The sequence below is a fragment of the Osmerus mordax genome, chromosome 22 (genome assembly GCF_038355195.1).
Source record: "Osmerus mordax isolate fOsmMor3 chromosome 22, fOsmMor3.pri, whole genome shotgun sequence".
NCBI lineage: Eukaryota > Metazoa > Chordata > Actinopteri > Osmeriformes > Osmeridae > Osmerus > Osmerus mordax.
The window spans coordinates 12,875,720-12,889,490 of NC_090071.1; the positions used below are offsets into that span (position 1 = coordinate 12,875,720).

The following is a 13,771-nucleotide window of genomic DNA, read 5'->3' on the forward strand; positions in this document are numbered from 1 at the left end:
AAAATGCATTGATTTGTTATGGCTCTCTTCCGAGTTTCGACTACTCGTCTGACTGTGTGTGTGAGAGTTGTCTCGGCCCTCCCTCATGCAGTATAATTGGTTGACACTGCGTGTATGATTGACAGGAACAGAATGTGAGGCTGATCAGACACAAAACGAATGTGTGTGCGCCTTTGCCCTACATAATTTTTTGTTCTTTGAATTAGTCAATTATTTTAAATACAATTAAAATAATTCATGATTTAATTATTACATAATCATTTAATTTCTATAGGCTATATTAATCTATTAAAAATAGAGCCGGCTCTTCAGATATGCGAGCCAGCTCCCGATGTTCACCTACAAGAGCCGGCTCTTAGAGCCGGCCCATTCGCGAACGACCCATCACTATAGTCTAGTAGTTCGCTAGCTCATAGTACAATTTATTGGGGTCAGCTTCTCCACGCAGGGCTCTAGACTGCGACCAAATGGTCACATTTTGCGTGTTGCTGACAAATGATCGCTTCCAGTAAACTTCTTTTGAATTACCCATTTCCCCCTAAATAAATGTCAGAAATATCAGTTGTAAGAATTTCTGTAAAAAAACTGACCCATCTGCAACCGACACGAGCACACCCCACAATAACCCTCTCTAGTTCTGTATACAATATTGTGAACTTTCAGGAAATTCATAATTTTTACGACATCAGTGGTTAAAAAGTGAGTTAGGGAGGCTGGCAGCTGGAGGTTGTACCTGCCACAGTTGGTGCATAGGATGAGGAGAAGGATGGAGAGGAGAAAGAGGGAGAAGATGGCCATCTCTGGAGACAGGTTTGTCCATGTTGACCCTAAAACCTCTCTGACGAGCGCCATGGCAAAAAAACTTGGTTGGGAAGGTGGGGGTTTGGGAGGGGTCAGGGGAGAGTGAGAAAGATAAGAATGAAACTGATTACTGCCTAAGTAATTTAGACTATCACCTTGGCATGGAGTGGAGGGATAAGAGGAGTGGAGAGGAAAGGAGAGAAGATTTAAAAAAGAGAGAAAAACTTTTACCCAGTTGTTGAAGGATTTTCTCTGACCAGTTCTTCTCCTACAAGGATGGGATCCCCATATCAGGGCTGAGACACACAAATGCTTTTTAATATATATATTCAAACAAATGCACATTCACACACAAACTCACACGCAAACACACCCACATACAGTATGTATCCTGTACATATGTGTATACTGCATATACAGACACAAAGTGTATACTATAAATATATACTACATACAATATATACACACATACATACACACACTCAATAAACACATACATATGAACAGACAACAGTCAGTAAAACTGGTTGTTTCGACCACACCTGAAAAGTCTCCGTACTTGTCATTGAACAGGTTTCCCAGGTAACCCAGGTGCCAACACACACACACTCACACTCGTACACATACACACACACACACAACATTGTACTTACACACACACTCAACTCACTGTACTGACACACTAAATGAAATGTTCTCACACATACTCTTTCAAAGAGTACAATGACTTTGTACTCCTGCACCCACGCACTCAACTTTCTGTGCTAAGCCACAATCAAGAGTCTGTACTCACACAATCAACACATTGTATTCACACACACACTTATTGATACTCACTTCTTCCAGCTCAACACAGGTAAACAGAATTGCCCGCCAGTCTTGCAGGACCTTAGGTGTTCCGTGAATTAAAAGTCACCTCTTCCTCTTTGTATTGAAATAAATGGTCTGCTACCAATGGAAGTGGTTCAGTAGAGGTAAGTAGAGGACAAACGTTGTTGGCTGTTAGGTTCACCACAAAACTCTTTGATATCTCTTTCTCTCTGTCTCTCCCTTTCTCTCTCACACACCCAGTCTGACAGAGAGAGCATGTTTACTCATTGACAGTTTTCAAGATACACACATACATTCACACCCACACACACACGCCTTCATTCCACAGGACAGAGTACAAACATAAAACAGCTCAGGTTTCAGTTTATGATATAACTAACGCTTTATCATTTTGTTGCTTTACTGTATATGGTTTCTAGCTTGCTACCCTTAGAATGTGGCTTTAATTAGCTCTGCAGCTAAAAGCTGAGTTACTGTCGCTAATGTAAAGGTAGATAGCTAGTATGTGTGAGAATACACACACTGTAACGCAAGTGTTGTACACTTCTTTGTTATTTGGATAACTGTTCTGCTGTTGGTCTTATGGCGCGCGCGATATCCGCCTTTCCCGTCATTAAAATGACTGAATGTGCACCTCTGCAAACCAGGGTGATCAGATGAGAATGGGCAAATTCAAGGCATCTTACAGCAACGGCGCTACGAGCCATTGCGATACATCCATTGTAAACATTAGCGCATTGTGCCGCCTCTCTCCTCCTCATTAGCATTTAAAGCTACAGACACCAAAACAGCGCGTTCTGAGGAAAGCTCCTTGTGGAACTGCTAGTAGTGGCTGTAATTCTGCACCAAGGCTGAATTTCGGGAAAGAGACTTCTGATACAGTATTAGGGGACCACTAAGACCTATATAAAAGCATCCAAAAACAGCATGTCATGTCACCTTTAAAGGAGCCAAACCCACGAACCAGTCAAGGTTTCAGATACCTCTACTGGATCTTTTCATACTAGGAATTTATTATATACTGTATAAATGACTAAATGTAAATGTAATGTATACTGTATATTTGTTGAACTGGGGACAGTTGGGCCAGATAAGACGACCGTACCTTAAAGGCAGGGTAGGCTAGTTTTTTAAAGCTAGCTATTTTAGCTTCTGTTTGACACGATTTAAACCAAAGCCACTCCCACAAAACTACAGTAACAAGCATTGAGTGGAGGGGCAGAGTACGCGCAGATAGGTAGGTAGACAGACAGGTAGCCTGTCCAATCACTAGTCAGGGTACCCCTTAATGATTGGTCATGTTTATTACAGTATTGCGAATGATTTCATATTACCGTCAAATCTTTAGATATAGGTATAGACCTATTGGTCTGTACCACAACCTATTGGTTGCTATCAAAACGTGAAGCAACTTTCGGTAAATATGACAAAAAGTGCTTCTCAACAAAATGGCCTACCCTGCCTTTAAGTTGTTGTACATTTTATCAGGGTGTATCACCCCACAACAGCATGTTACAAACTCATAAATGACCTGAGAGAGGTGTGGGAGGGGACACTGAATGAAATGACAGTGCAGTGAAATTAGCACACATACACAGACTCATCCACACACATGACCACACCTGTAAAAATACCAGGGGCCCATTCTCCGTATGTCGCTAACTCAGTTAGCTGGATTTGATTGTTGACGATTTGTCATTATCTTGGATTGTTCGGTTCTTCGAAGCTCATCCTGGACTTGCTGTCATAGCAACAGGTCCATAAACTTAAACCTGCTCGGGAGCAGGTTTATTTTATGTAAACACGATTAGATTGAGGCTTTACAAGCAGAGGTGATACAGGAAGTCTGTCACAGACATGTCTTGTCCGTTTTTACTACAGGAACCTGTTGTAGAAGGTGCAAGAATAATTAGCAGAATTTAACATGAAACCGAATTAATTGCTCATTGCGTGATAGATAGGCTCCTTAAGCACAGCGCGATATGCTAGCCTATACTTTTTGAGAGGATAGCCTATCGCTTTTTTGTGAGGATGTCATTTACATAATAAATTTGTTGAAACCACATCATATGACATTAAAGATGATAAATGAAAATATGAAAGTATGAAAAAAAAAAAAAACATAGGCCTAGCTTACTGTAATAAGCGATAAAACGCGTGGTCACTCTACATTTAATTTGGCCTGCTACTTTTTGCCAGCCCTCTTTCTTGGATTTTGCAGACTTTGAGGTGTTCCCTGGCGTTCTTCTGATAAAATCTTAAAATTCGGAGTAACCTTCGAGCAAGCTGTTGCTCTGTTGGGGAAAAAACAGGGCGCTCATTTTGGCCACGGTGAGAAGCCATAGACTTATGTGAGCAGCCAATAGCAGCGTTGCTGATCAAGGTTTCTACTATCGATACATACCTATGCTAATCATAAACAACAAGTGTGTTCGAAGAACCGAATTAGCCAGATCATTATAAGCAAGAGGATGTCATCTTGGATGTGTCATTTGATCTCGGATGTAATGAGCGACGTATGGAGAACGGCCCCTGGTGAATTTTTTTTTTAATCATCTTTGTAGTTCAGCCCTTACATTCCTTGTTACTCCTTATCTTTCTTTGTCTTGTGGTGCAGGACCATGACCATAACATCACAAGTGAAGCATTGGCTGAGACAGGTTAGCAGGGCCTTAAATAAGAATCTTCTTACTCATTTAGCTCAGCAGACAAATTTGCTTGCTTTACAAGTTCAATCACTCAGAGTTGTTCCCTTCTAGTCATATTTTCAAGCATTTAGCCTACTCACTCTACCACTGTATTGCATTCATTAACTAGAGAGGGTACAATTTCTGAGGAAATTGTAGGCTGTGCTTGCTTGCGTCGGTTGCACAGGGGTCCGTTTTTGAATGACATTTTTACAACTGATATTTCTGTATATTTTATATAAAAATGAATACTTATTATTTATAAAGATTACATAGATTTAAAAGCATTTTTTTTTGCTGCTCATTTACAACTGAAAATACGAGTGAAGTGTAGAATGAAATAGATGTCTTCTCATTTCCCCTGCAAGAGGCAGCCTCAACGTTGAATCAAAAGGAATAAATTTGGCAGACCGGTGTAAAAGTTGACCTAATCTCTATGACTTAAACGTCATCTTAAGTTTTTCCCTTCTCATGATATTTTCAGGCATTTAGCCTACTCATTGCATTCATTCATTAATAAAGAACCCCCTTTGGAGATTATTCTACGACGTTACCCGGCAGTAGAAGATGGAATCGCGATTCAAACAGTACCATCTGCTAACTGAAAATATGCCTCCCAAAACGTAAATAAGCTTGACATTTATTTAGTGGAAAATCGCTCATTCATAAAAAGCTCACTGGTAGCGATCATTGTCAGTAACAACGCAAAATGCGATATAGCCCTGTGTGGAGAAGCTGCCCCGGTAAATTGTACTACTACGGTAAAGTACTAGACTACTGTTCGTCTTGGTAGCGATTGCGTTGGTTGAATTGGATTTAACGTTCCGTTGTACGGTTTAAGATGAAATTAATTATTTTCATGAACAGATTGACAACGTTTAGGCTGTGGCAATGAAGTTCAGGTTAGTAGTTAGATAGACTTTTGATTTAAGTAAGGCGAGTGCCGAACATGTTCTGTCGCAGTTTGACTTCCTAAACAGCTGTGTACTGTAGATGTTTTTGTAGTGTGTCTCGCGTAAGCTACAGCGTTGCAGTGAGCTACACTGGTTTGAAACCACAGGTAATGGTAACTTCACCAACAAATCGTTTACTAATGTCAGAATAAATCCTACAACGAAAATGTATATGTGAGGAATGTTTATTTTAACGATTGAAAACAGATAACGCTACATCATAGACCACTGTAGTATGTGTTGCCTGGGCAACACAGGCTAATGTCATGATGCTAATACTTCAGTGAAATAGTAGACTACTGTTTCCGAAAGTAGATGTACTTCCTTAATAATATCAGCTTATACTGTACATTACACATCACAATTGTGTGTCATATCACAAAGTAAAATGAGTAAATAGATTTACATTTACATTTAGTCATTTAGCAGACGCTCTTATCCAGAGCGACTTACAGTAAGTACAGGGACATTCCCCCGAGGCAAGTAGGGTGAAGTGCCTTGCCCAAGGACACAACGTCAGTTTGCATGACCGGGAATCGAACTGGCAACCTTCGGATTACTAGTCCGACTCCCTCACCGCTCAGCCACCTGACTCCGAAGTAGTTATCACCCTGGCCTCTTTTCTTGTGGCGTTTCTGCAGCTGCCTTGCAGTAAAGCTATAGTTAGCCTAGCTATCCCCCAAGTTAACAGATGCAAAACGAATGTTCTGCCAAAGGTAGTCACTCGTGTTTTCGTGACGTTAGTGACGCAGTGACGTTAGTAACGTCAGTGACTGTGGCTAGCAAATTAGCCACCGTTAGCTTCACTTTTCGCCACAAAAACTTAACTTAAGCCTAAACCATGCAACGGAACGTAAATTCCAATAGAAGCAACTCAATCGCTACCAAGACGAAACTTTTGACACCTACGTTGTTTATGTAGGCCAAATATTGACTGAGTTTTAGGGGGGCAAAAAGGGGGGAAAAAATAATAATAATATATATGTGAGAGAACAAAGGTTGCGCCCTTTTTGTAAATAATTTTGTAGACATAACAGTGGATTTTGCCACGCATGGACATACTATCCACCATAGATATATTTAAAGGCTAGATGTCTTACGGCGGAGTCTAGAACGTCCGCACATGGTGGCCATCTTGCCACAGTCAGCTCGCTCACCCATAACATTGTGTTGGTGGTACATGTACTTTTTAAATAACCATAACTTTCTAAATTTTCATCCGATTTTTAGCGGTTTGGTTTGTTATCAATGTCAGAGATGTAGTTATGCCACTGCATACTTCTATTCTATTTTTTAGAACATAACTAGAGAGGGTACAATTTCTGGCGAAATTCCGTCCGTCCCCTTAAGTTGTTCCCTTCTAGTGATATTTTCAAGCATTTAGCCTATATTGCATAATTCATTAAAGATCCTGTAAAGTGGAAATTAAAACGAGTTTTAAGTTCACCACACCACAGAATAATATGTTATTAACTACCCATCCAAATTCAAATGGAAAAAACCCCACTGACAAGTATGTTAAATTAGGCTTTGAAATCGTGAGAAATTCAGCACTCTTTTCTGCTTGAGACTGGAGGAGCGTGTCGCCTAAAGGAGCTGAAGCTCGCCCCTCGCTGCCTACCTACGACCCAGATAATGGACGCTACGTCAAGCCGAACGAAACAGTTTAGAATTAGAATTTATTTGTTCAATGAGTGAAACATACAGATGCATATAAATGAATTGTTCCCCTGAGCTGTAACACAGGAGTAAAAATGGACACCAGAGACAGCAGACAGTGAGCTCTCCAACTACTTCTAGCACATTAGCTACCATTTCACCAAAATACCATCATTCTACACCGAGTAGCCTAATATCAAGTTAGCGGTTTGCACTAACTCATAGCAGAGATACCTCTGGAAAAGTTATCTAGTATAATTATAACAAGCACACAGAACTGAGTGATGAACTGCTGGCGGTGGTGGATGGTCCAGGTGCGACCGGAGGAGGAACGGCCGGGAGGGCGATGCTCGGTACGGCTCCGCGCTTCAAGAGAAGCCGTGTGTCCCTGAACCCCGTCTGTCTCTGGTCCATGTTAAAATGATCCGCCGTGAAATGGTCACTGCAGAGGCGGCTGTTGGAGTTTATCCGAAGCTTTCCATCAGCGTGGCTCTTCACAAAATCAATCCACCTATTTTTCTTTCCTCATTAATAGGGAAATTAAATAGCGTTGCAGCGCAGCTGAAATTGCATCCAGGGAAAATGCAGTTGCGGGTGGTGGGAGACATCCTGAAGCTAGCTAGCTAGCTGATGTAGGCTACAATAACAGTACAGCAGGAGGAGCCATTCAGTGATCTGACGTAGATGGGTCAAAATGACGTAGATAGGTAATTTTTTGTCTCCGCCCATTAAAACCTGATCTGAAAACGGAAGAGAAACTGTTCTACGGTCTAACTCCACATTTCAGTGCGACAAAGTTTTCGCGCTTTGCACATGCTTTCAGGAACTCATTTCACACGTTTATACTGTACTGAGAAGCAAATCATGGAATTTGCTTTACAGGATCTTTAAAAAGTACATGTACCACCAACACAATGTTATGGGTGAGTGAGCTGACTGTGGCAAGATGGCCGCCTTGTGCGGACGTTCGACTCCGTTGGCCGGCAACGTGGACGAGACATCTAGCCTTTATATATATCTATGCTATCCACAACCGAAGTGTGTTATGGCATGCTGTAAGATCGCCTATAGCCTACTCGTGCATTGCGTGGTATCATTGTTCCCGTATCAAGTGCGGCATATATTTCAGTGTGAGTTAAAATCCGATTTACAAACACAAAGCTCCCATTCTGGTGGGGTGCGGGTTATAGAAAATGCGGCTTGTTTTCTGAAAATACGGTATATTTATCTAATCATCTGTGGAAGATAAGATGCAAAACAAAACAAAATATTTAAAATGAAAGGATAACATCCCACCTGTAGGCAATAGAGTGGAAGTGTGGGGAGTCAGGTGGCTGAGCGGTGAGGGAATCGGGCTAGTAATCCGAAGGTTGCCAGTTTGGTTCCCGGTCATGCAAACTGACGTTGTGTCCTTGGGCAAGGCACTTCACCCTACTTGCCTCGGGGGAATGTCCCTGTACTTACTGTAAGTCGCTCTGGATAAGAGCGTCTGCTAAATGACTAAATGTAAATGTAAGTGTAAAGGTGTATCCCCAGAGCTGGTTTGCTATGCGATGGGCTACAGGGCTGAATACCAGTATATAATTGATAAATTGTATTGGTTATAAATAACCAGATAACCTATTACTCTAAAATGAACATCTTCTGTATGTTTGCAAAATGTCATTATAATTATCATAATTTTTCAATCAATTATCAGTTCTTGTTCACACATAATAGGTAGCAGGGACGTCGTTAGACCCTTTTTACTGGGGCACGTGCCACAGTATAAATCTGCTGTGCCCCAGTAAAATATAAAGTTTGAGTATTACCAATTTACTTTTAGTCCGTGCATTAATTTAGATTGATAATCCCGGAAAAAATTAAACGCAGTATCCCAATCAACGCTTGTAAAATCAAAGCCGAATCAAAGTCAAAGTTTAACCGAAAACACAAACCGATGCACGCAGAATTCCATGTTGGCACACTCTTCTGAGCTTGCCAAATAGCCACTGCAGCACGTAGTAGGGGTCCAGGTGTCGGACTCGGCACACAAGTCAGATTTGAGGTAGGCTAATAAACCATTACAAAACTAAAGAAATTTGATAGGCCTACAGATCATCTTATTTTGACTAAAACAGAAAAACAATATTGCATGAAGCTCACAAAAACAGTATGAATGCAAATGAATGCAAAAAAAAGTTGTGCTCTCGCATTAACAATTAACAATGCCCCTGATAGGTAGGCTACATTGTATAATGCACCAAACTGCACTGTGAGGGAAAAACATCCAGTGTTATTTGAAAAACATGGTCTGATCGACAAGAACAAATTGAAAATATAGCTGTAAGCAGCGATGCGGGTTCCTCCGCAAAATGGCAAAATATTATAAACATGTACACTGTTGAAGATGGAGAGTTGGACAACAAGAGAGCAAAACTACTTAGTGTTTGGCCAACAACAATAGTCTGAATGGGGATTTGAACTCATGAGCATAAGGTCACAAGTCAGTCTCTCTATCCTCTCTGCTACACACCAACTGTTGATATTGTATGAGTAGAAATGGCAGAGTATGGGCTTTGGTCAGCTTTGGGACAAAGGTTAAGAAACGGTTGACATTTCAAGGTAAAACTGCATAAAATTGCGCATGGTACATCAGAATGATGTCACCTTGAAGCCAATAAGGTTTGAAAAACCAACAGTCAAAATGATATTTGATTTATTGACACAAAGATATTGAGGCAATGTGGACACTTTCCATACACCCCTTTCAGACATTTTGTATTGCATTTCTCATTCCATTTTACCCTATATAAAGACACATCTGCCCGCACACTATCCCCATCCATGCTGTTTCCCTCTCCCAGCGCAGGTCATTCCTAAGCAGAAATGCTGCAGCAGCCTCATGAGGTTTAGATGTATTCCAATAATTACCTCCCACAATCAATACATATCAACCACATCATTGCTTTCTAACTTTCTCAAATATGGCATGAAAACTACGGACATTCACTTCCTTCTTGAATAGAGCTCAAGACCAGCCTCATAGGCAACTGGATGAGGTACAGACACCTTGCAAGTCTTAGCAAAAGAAGCCTGCGATACAGTTTTGCAGGCTCTCTTTTCCCATTAAACTACACGACATGCACACTCAGGGTGACCAACAAGATTATCTTAACTAACAAACAATAACATTACAAACATCTAACTGAACGAAGACAACAACTGAAATCCCTCGCATGGCCGTTGTAACCAAACTATTTTCCACAAGTCTTTGCGTTTTTTGACATGCCGCACTGCATGCTGGGTACTCAAGAGCGCTGACAGCTGATTATCTAGCTGTGCGCCGACTGCGTGATATGACGAGATGCTAGTGACGTGCGAAGGTCTTTGACTCTCCTGCATTAACAAGTTCTGCTCGATTAGCAAGCTATTTTTACTAATGTTTTGTTAGCTATTGATAATGCAAGCTAGCTAAAAACAATGTTAGTTAACTTGGCTAAACTGGTTTTCATAGCAACAGAAATCAACAAATCAGATCAGTCGAACTTCATTCAGAAAAGGGGGGATGGCGGGAACATTAAAGGTGTAGGTACAGTAAAAGTGAAATGGAACGCGTCTTTCTGCCTTGAAGCGTGCGCATCATCATCAAGACCCCATCTATATGTAAAGATAACATCCAAGCTAACAATTTCGCCAAATCTGACTGCAGCTTTGTATACCATATGTACTGTGTTATGGTTGTTTGAGTTAAACAACTTGCTAAATGAATTAAATGTCTGTTAAATGTCAAATCCAACTATAAATGTATAAAAGAGAGAGTTCCGGGTCGCGCCTTGCGGGACAACGCAAGGCGCGACAGGTGGTCACCCTAGTGTCAAGGGGCAGGATGAGTCAGAGAATTTGGAGCACGCGCCCTATGGAGCAATTCAATTGACTTCAATCATATATTGACATATCAAGGTGAAATTGCGTATGGTACTTCAGAATGATGTCATCTTGAAGGCACAAAGGTTTGAAAAACCATCAGTCAAAATTGACCACAAACATATTGTGGCAATGTGGACATTTACATAAATACACTTCTTTCAGCCATTTTGTATTGCATTCCTTATTCACCCTATAGAAAGACATGTGTTCTACAAATCTGTAACAATTTTCAAGTCGATTGGATCTATGGTTCATGAGGAGAAGGGTTTTGAAGGCAAATTTGGACAGTACAGCAAAATCTATCATGGCGGACCTTATGGGTTCTTGAGGTTTTTTTGTTCCCCATGAGAAATAAGGCATGTATACCAATTTTCAGGCATTTTGGAATAATGGGGCGCTGGGGAAATCACGTAGACTTTGGGCGTGGCTTATAGCGCCACCTATGGGCGTACATGGGCCATTAGCAGTCTGGGAGTAGTGAGTGACCTGGTGTATCATTCCCTCCTACTGGAGGAACCCTAATAATAGGAATACTAACAAAAACAATAGGTTTTCCTCCTACCGGAGGAACCCTAAATATAGCTGCAAGCAGCAATGAGGTGGCCAAGCAGGTAAAATGAACGGAAAACATTTTAGACATCCTCAGAACAGGGTTCTGAGTAAATGCAGCTTTGAATCCATCAAAGATTTGCTGATACGACCCAACTTCCTGTTTGCCAGCTTTGCCACAGATTTTGATTGGCTGTACCGATCAAACCGTTTCGAAAATCAAAAATAATTTTTATAGTTTGTGTGAGGATTGCCATGACTATATACAGCTAGACTACAGGTAGCTAGCGACTGCGTTGTACCTGGCTTCCTTTGCAGTGGCTTACAGTCTCGCTAAACAGAAAACCAGTGACATGGCAGGCTCGTTGGCTGGATTCGAACCTCTTACGTTGTAACGTGTTCAGTTCCTGTGTAAAAGTTAAAGAATGTATAATACATTACAGCACAATTCTAGAACTGTAATCACCAGCTGCATATCGGGCACGGCACTATCTATAATCCCAGTTATTAATATTTGTGGCATCTTAATCACTGAATGCATCACAGGCACTGTGCAAGAGTGAATACAACAACAGGAACAATGTTCGTACGACTTTATGAAGGATGCATGTCTTAAAGCTGTGTATTGTGCTTATTAAAGTTATGTCTCATGAACTTAGAAGTGTGCTCAGGCTTAAACATTGGGTCTCACACTGAGTGTGGGAAGCAAGCTGTTCTTTGTGTCTCTATCTCTTCATTTTCAGAAACAACCTTGAAACCGGCTGGAGATGGCACCCGAGCAGGTGGGACGCGTAGGCAAGAACAACTCCCTGCTGCACAGGAGAACAAGGTCGACCCTCTTCTTATCTTTCTGTTTAATTGCACTGTATAATATATGCTGGGGAGGGAAAAATTGCCAGTTGGACTTCGTGAACCAACCCAAACTCTGTTGCGGGTAGGGAAACGTAGACAACCCCAGAGCTCTGTACTTGTTGATTTCCAACTGCTGCATTAAAGCTGATATTATCGGACCTCTGCGACTCCAGACCACTCTTTCTAGAACACAGATTTGTGTCATTGAATACTATCATTACATATTGGAATAGACACACATAGATTTTGAATCCTTCACCTACACAGAGCAGCGCGAAGCTAAACTAGCATCGGAGATCTACGCTACCTCGGACTGGGCAAGAACCATAGTTAATATAACTAGAGGAAGCAACTTTTGTCTTCGAAGATGGCGTCCCCATTCATTTCTATGAAAAGTGCTCAGTGGCGCAGTGAGGCAAGCGAGAGCGCGAAACTGGACCGCGCCATCTTTCCACTTCCGACTTTTCCGGTCTAGCTGTGTTCCTACAGCCTTTTTGAGCAGGTCGGATAAACAGTGGCTCTTTTTTTCCCTTGCTCCGAGACCTCGTGCACGCTTGCAACTAGCTGTATACGTCATACTTTGCGACAGCCAGTGGCGAGCATAGATTTATATGGTTGCAAGTGTGTGAGCTAAGGCATTGCAGTGGCAGAATGGGGTACAAGTCCGATAAGAATCAGAGACATGATGCAAACTTTACGTAAATGTATGCTGTCATTGTATAGTATTCCTTTCACTTGGTTGTTAGAAATAAGCTATAGGGCTAAATATAGGGCTATTCTAGATGGAACTCATCACATATGTTGCTTTTTTTCTTGTGATTTGAGTATGATTTCCAACGCATTATATCGGATTAAATAAACTTTTAACATGAACACCTAGCTCCGTCGTTGTTCTCGCCAGGCAAAGAAAGCTCAATAGTTATTTTGGTAACAGAAATCTTCTATAATGCAGACTTACCATAGCTTACTGTCAACTGTATTTTCAAACGAAATGCCACGAAATTCACACTGCCTTCAATTTACATATCAGTGTAGAAATGTGGCCTGTGTTTTATATGTTCTACAAAACCAAACGCCTATTAATGGATATAACGTTGTTTTTGTTAGTATTCCTATTATTAGGGTTCCTCCGGTAGGAGGGAATGATACACCAGGTCACTCACTACTCCCAGACCGCTAATGGCCCATGCTAAATGAATAAATGTAAATATAACGTGATCTAACAAGACTTGGAAATAATGTAATAAATAAAAGATTGAGAAGTGTGTCTAAAATACACTTTATTTAACATTTGCCTTTGAAAGGGGCATATTAACAGAACTAGGCCTATATACAAGAAGTTTCCATCAGATATAAGTGGGGGTGAAACAGTCACCGAGGACCTTCACTGTCCCACAAAAGCAGTCTGGCTTGATGACACTATAAAAAAAAGAATAATGGGTGTGTTTAACAAAAGCTTCTGAAGGCAAGACTAATCATATTTATATAATTTCTTATTGTGGTTATCAGTTAAAGTGTTAATCTTCGTCT

General features: G+C 41.0%; 1 protein-coding gene across 2 annotated transcripts in view; it reads right to left on the reverse strand.

The window, feature by feature from the left end:
* si:ch73-204p21.2 (uncharacterized) overlaps nucleotides 1–1,863 on the reverse strand; it is a 35,861-nt gene extending 33,998 nt beyond the window's left edge. The window contains exons 1-3 of one of the 2 annotated variants that reach the window (XM_067260564.1): nucleotides 1,639–1,863; nucleotides 1,033–1,097; nucleotides 734–862 (exon numbers count right to left, since the gene is read on the reverse strand). In XM_067260564.1, the coding sequence (XP_067116665.1) occupies nucleotides 734–852 (119 nt within the window). In that variant the 5' untranslated portion in view covers nucleotides 853–862; nucleotides 1,033–1,097; nucleotides 1,639–1,863. The other variant, XM_067260565.1, reaches the window with a different exon arrangement.
* Between the last annotated feature and the right edge of the window lie 11,908 nt (nucleotides 1,864–13,771).